The sequence below is a fragment of the Nothoprocta perdicaria genome, unplaced genomic scaffold (genome assembly GCF_003342845.1).
Source record: "Nothoprocta perdicaria isolate Ctin4 unplaced genomic scaffold, notPer1 scaffold_110, whole genome shotgun sequence".
NCBI lineage: Eukaryota > Metazoa > Chordata > Aves > Tinamiformes > Tinamidae > Nothoprocta > Nothoprocta perdicaria.
The window spans coordinates 1,226,936-1,232,353 of record NW_020454206.1 but is presented as its reverse complement, the minus strand read 5'-3'; the positions used below and the strand labels follow the sequence as shown (position 1 = coordinate 1,232,353).

Genomic DNA, 5,418 nt, shown 5'->3' with positions numbered 1-5,418 from the left:
TCTCTGGTGTGGCTTCCTTAGGTAACCTCTCTGAGGACACTGGCTGGAAACCGTAGAAGAGAGGGGTGCGGAAGGAGCTTCTGGCTGTGTTTGTTGCAAAATGCTCAGAAAGAGTATCTTAAAACCTGAGCAGAGCGCAAACAGAGCTTGTTACCTCAAAGTTAAGGGACGCTGCACTAATACAATACCCAAGAAGGAACTCCTAATGCTGACATCCAGTACAGTTATGGGCATGAGCTGTTAAAGAAAACTCTTACTTGGCTGATATGGATTTTTAAAGCATTTAAAACTTTTCTGGCATCTTTCTTCATCCCTGATGTCAAGAAAAACGAAAAATGCAGCAAAAAAAAAAGGGGGGGGGTAATTAGAAATGCAAATAATAAAACTGTGGGGTTTTTGTTTTGTTTTTGACGAAGGGTCTGTAAGAAAGGAAAATATTGTTACTGCAGGCTTTAAAGCATGATGTATGTTCTTTCAATGCTCTTACTATTGAGAAAGTTTATGAAGTTGCTTCCCTTCCAATACAAAATAGATCCTAGCTTTATATTTTCTATAATTTGCCCTCTCTAATTCTGACTTAGTTTCTTCTGCTTCATCCCTAGGGATGGCTGCAAGCCATCTGCTCTGACTGAACACATAGCGCTCTGCTCCAAGAGGCAAATCCTTGTCTGTCTTAACACAGAAAGAAAGCCCTGCGAGTAAAAGTGCTAATGAGTTTATTGCCTGAAGGAAGCTTTGAAATAGCATGTTGCAAAGTTTTCATTCTCTTAGTTGATGGTAATTTGGGCAAGCCAGACTACATCACCACATCACTATTTTAAAAAACAAACCCAAAAGCTCTAAACTACCCAGTCCTGTCCATGATATTTGCTTGGAGGCTTTTCTTTCTATGCTAGACAAAAGACACTTCTAAAATGCTACTTGTATTTCTAAACCTCACTGAAGCAAATAGAAATTAAGCTCAGTTCTGCCAATAGAGTTAGGATGTGCTTGCTTAGTTTCTGTGGGGTTTGTTTGTTTGTTTGGTGGTGGTGGCAGTGGTGTTTTGTTCTTTTCCAAGTTCTCCCTTAGCTCTTGCTTGTCCTGCTAGTAACTGTTTTGGCACAAAATCACTGTGGCAGAACCAGCGTGCCACCTAGTGACTTTAGTAGCATTTTATTTAATTTATTTTAAATCTAGAGCTGATGCTCATCTCTGCACATAGGTAAGTCGTATTAGTACAACTGGAGTTGCAGATCAACTTGCCCCGTCAATTGCCTGATACTTTCTCTGAGGCCTGATTGGAAAGAATAGGTTGTGTCTGAAACTCTTGGATTAAGCTGTAATTGTGTGAGGAAAAACTGGCAGAGGATATCAGGATACAGCACAGGAATGCCCTTCTCAATGTCTGATGCAGTTTGTGTTGTTCTGGCTTCTGAATCCCCCTTCCTACTGAAGAGGGGCAGGATAGTCTCCTATTTAGAAGCCATAACTGAAAGAAAGGTGGAGAGGTGTTAAGGAGAAATATTGATTTGTCAACAGAAATTATATTCTAGAAATACAAACCTGGGAAGGGGAGGGRGGGGAACACTGGTCGTGCAGCCTTACTAGGTATTTATCTTCTGGGTATTATATCAACAAACACTCAGAACTAACATGGCTCAATAATCTAATGGAGTTGCTGTCTTATCTAAAGCATTTGTATCAGCAAATCACCAATCATATCAGAGAACAATTCTTTATATTACATATAGCAGCAAACAATAGAGTTTATTTTAAAAAAAAAAAAAAAGCTGTTAAATAATCCAGTCTCTCTAATTTCAAGGATATAACACATTTTACTAGAATACCAAGCCAGATCCCCAGCTGCTTTTCCTGTCTCCCTTGATGCATCCTTTTGTCCAGCAGCAGGGCATGAAGRAGAGACTGCCTTGGTAAAATAGGCTCTTGCAGCCTTTTGGAATTGTTATTCCCAGGCAGGAGATACCGGAACCATCAAGCATGASCCGACTGAACAGGGGAGGCAAAGGGCCCTGGGCTGCTGTGCTGGGCTCGGACCGCTGCATGGCAGCAAAGGGRCTCCAGGTCCTGAGCTGCTATTTCGGGCCAGTCACTGCTGTGCTTCGTAGTGTCACACACAACACTGTGGTGTCTTCTGCTTTCTACAACTTGGATGATTTTTTTTTTCTTTTTCCCCACAGCCTTTATTGTTTTACAGTCCTTATAGAGCTTTTTTTTTAATAAAAAAGTCATAGAAAAGTGAGTTTTCAAAGATTTTTATTTTCCCATTAATTCCTTTAGCTTTCTTTCCTTGACAAAGAAAGTGAGAGACCCACTTGAGTCACGTGAATTTAATCTTTTTTATATGATTTTATTTTTAGCTTTGTGTGCAGGTAACAGAACATGCTCCCTGACACTGAATTGGCACTGGAAAGTATTTAAAATTAGTAATTACTGATGGTGCTTTAAGAAAGTCATTCCTGGTTTCTGATCTCAAGCAAGGAACAAGTCAGCTCCTTCTTCATGAAGATGCAGAAGGCAGAGAAACAGRGATTCTTTTGTGAGTGGATGTAGCTCTCAGTTTTAGCAAGCATTAGGTTTGGGGAATAGATTCACCCAAAGGCTACATATTTCAATGTTTTTGAATCTGACAGAGGAAGAACCCTTGAAATGAAAGAAAGGAAATATCCTCCAAAATCACAACTTTTTTTTTTTTTTTTCCTCTTAGCCCACCCATGTAAACACTGGGCATTCTTTTTTGTGATCAGCTTTCTCAACTACTTTGTAACTGCAGGTCTGCTTGTCGAAAATACTCTCGCATTTCTCTTCATCAAAATCAACTGGTGTTGCGTAGCTGCCATTGGGAAAAGAGACATGATGAGAGCTAGAAGTAAACAGCTTACATGTGAGACAGTATTTACACTTTTAATAGCAAGAGGCTGCATTAGGGGCATGATGAAGTGATTGCTGAGGAGGAAAGGGAGCTTCAGCCAAAGTTACTTAGAGTGCTGCTGAAGGAGGATGGGAGGAGAGTTAGTTTCCTGATCTAGTTAGGTTTGAGTTCAGTGTGCTTATTTGCTATGCCAGTGTCAGTATTGCCATGTCTCTTYCCCTGTAAAGTCCTGTAAAGAATGTAAAGTCCATGACTGTCTAGGTGTGACTGTCATACATGGGCTTGACTGTAAAAAGCAGCAGTGTGTGGCATTGGGAAGATCTGCACCAAGAGTGGTAGAAAACTTTCAAACAACTAAGTGTTCTCACTTGAGTCAGGATTTCATCTGAAAAAWTCACAAGCAGATTAACTTTTTTTTTCCTCAAAAACAAGTTTTTTTTTTTCTTTAAACACGGGCAATATTTGTCAGGAACTTCTCATATGATCTGTGGTGATGGTGCTGAGTGAATACCTGACTTTATGGTATGGAGTGAGAGAAGGGTTGTGATCATTTTTCAGGGGCTTCTGAGTGGAGTGCTGTGTGTTAGATCAAGGCAGCAGAGGAAAACCCTGCTGCAACCCTGCTGTCAATCTGAGCTCACCTGCTACAGCAACTCGTGCCATCCTTGCCACAGGAGCAGTCCAGGCAGTTCTCAGCCCTCCAATGGGAGCCAAATTGATGCAGTGTTCCCTTGGAGTCGATGCAGCCTGAAAATACAGTGTGCAAACAGCCTGCTGAACAATTGTACTGGCCATGCTGCTGCCTGTACAAACAGGGTGGGATCTCTGTAGGCGTTTTATGTTAATGTTTCTGTTTGTTAAACGCTGTTCACAGGGCTACTACTATACTTGTTCATGGAAAAGGATATCCTAGGCCCCTACATTCCTCTGTCTCTTAGCAGCGTGGGCTTTCTTAGAGTAGCTTGTCTTTAGATACAGGAATCAGAGTGCCCAGCAGAAAGGAAAATAGGCAGAAGTCCGTTTAGGAGTAAGAAAAGGCTTTGATGCTCCCCACCCCCCCCTTYCCATTTACACCAAATGTTGTTGACTTCTTATTTAAAGCAAGTCTTTGCAGGAGGAAGGCATTTAGTGGATGTAAAGTTCCTGCCCAATGGTCATGTAATAAATCTCCTGAGTGAGGTGGAAGACAAGATTTCGTGAGGAGAGGGCAAAACAGGTTTGGGTTCTGTCCTTGCATACTGCTCTTGAGCACTTTACTCTAGCTCCCCACATCTGCAGTCTGGGAGATGAGCTGTCTTCTGAAAGAAGCTGCTGCCACTGCACCAAAGGAAGCCACAGTCTTGTCCTTACCTCTCACGGGACAGGGAAACAACTAATGAGTCCATTGATCAGTGTGCCAAATATTTGCCAGTCTGCTCCCTGCTTTACAGCTACCGCTCACAGTGCCCTGCAGTCCGCGTGGGCACACCTCCCCTGCACACGCTTTCTCTTTCTCTCCTTCTCCCCTGCCCTCTCCGTCTTTCTAAATATGCTGGTTTTGAACTGCAAATGCACAGGGTAGCTGCCAAAGCGAAAACAGAATTAGTATGTCATGCAAATGGATAAACTAACCTTATCTCTGGAAAAAAATCCACTTGCAATTCAGTCTCAGTGATGCTTCCCAAATAAATTCTTTCCTTTTATAACACTGCAAACTCAGTGTTCTCTATATCCCCATTTTATCCACATTACCATGTTTTTTCCTCACTGTTCCCAGGTTTTTAACTTGTTCTACATTGGAAAAATCAAGTCCAACATTTCTGTGGTGATCTCTGCCAAGCTGAAGACAGTTGACTTCTTACCTAGAATTTCTTCACCAGGCTTCCCTGCCGTCAGTGGTTCAAAGAGGCAAAATGCATCAGATATTGTCACACAGGTGACAAGAATGAAAAGGAAGGCCAAGAAGGTTTTCTGAAGAATAAAGTAGACAGTGTAAACACAAAAGTGACTATTGAAAAGTCTTATTGCTACCACCATTAGAAATAATAATAAAAAGTTACCTTAAAAAAATTACTGGGAAAGATTTTGCTAAACAGTAGGTGCTAAATCAAGGTTTTAAACATCTCTTGATCAAATATTTTGTATTTGTGAAAGAAGGAAACAAGCTACTGGAATCTAGTGACATATGTTTTCCTGTGGAGTGAGTTTAGCTATATTTGAGTTGAAAATGACTAAAAAAGGCATGGTAACATTTCTGAGTTTAACCAGAAGTTCAGATGTTACTCAAGCTTTTCACAAAATTTAAAGTCAGTTCCAGGTTGAGATGCAACACAGCTGCTTGCTGGCAGAAAAGATTATACTCTATATTTGGTATCTTCTGTTGTACAAATTCTGCTCTTGTGCAAGGTTAGTACCTGCCTGTCCTTATTATCTGACTTCTGCTGTCTCTGACTTCTGCTGTCTCTGACTTCTGCTGTCTCTGANTCTGACTTCTGCTGTCTCTGACTTCTGCTGTCTCTGACTTCTGCTGTCTCTGAGTTTACATCAAAGAATGCTCAAATGAATCT

General features: G+C 41.2%; 1 protein-coding gene across 1 annotated transcript; it reads right to left on the bottom strand.

The window, feature by feature from the left end:
* Window positions 1–2,703: 2,703 nt before the first annotated feature.
* LOC112956941 (beta-microseminoprotein-like) lies at window positions 2,704–4,888 on the bottom strand. The gene is made up of 3 exons (XM_026050431.1): window positions 4,714–4,888; window positions 3,514–3,619; window positions 2,704–2,833 (listed from the first exon to the last, which is right to left on the bottom strand). The coding sequence occupies exons 1-3, from the start codon at window positions 4,886–4,888 to the stop codon at window positions 2,704–2,706; spliced, it is 411 nt and encodes a 136-aa protein (XP_025906216.1).
* Window positions 4,889–5,418: the final 530 nt, after the last annotated feature.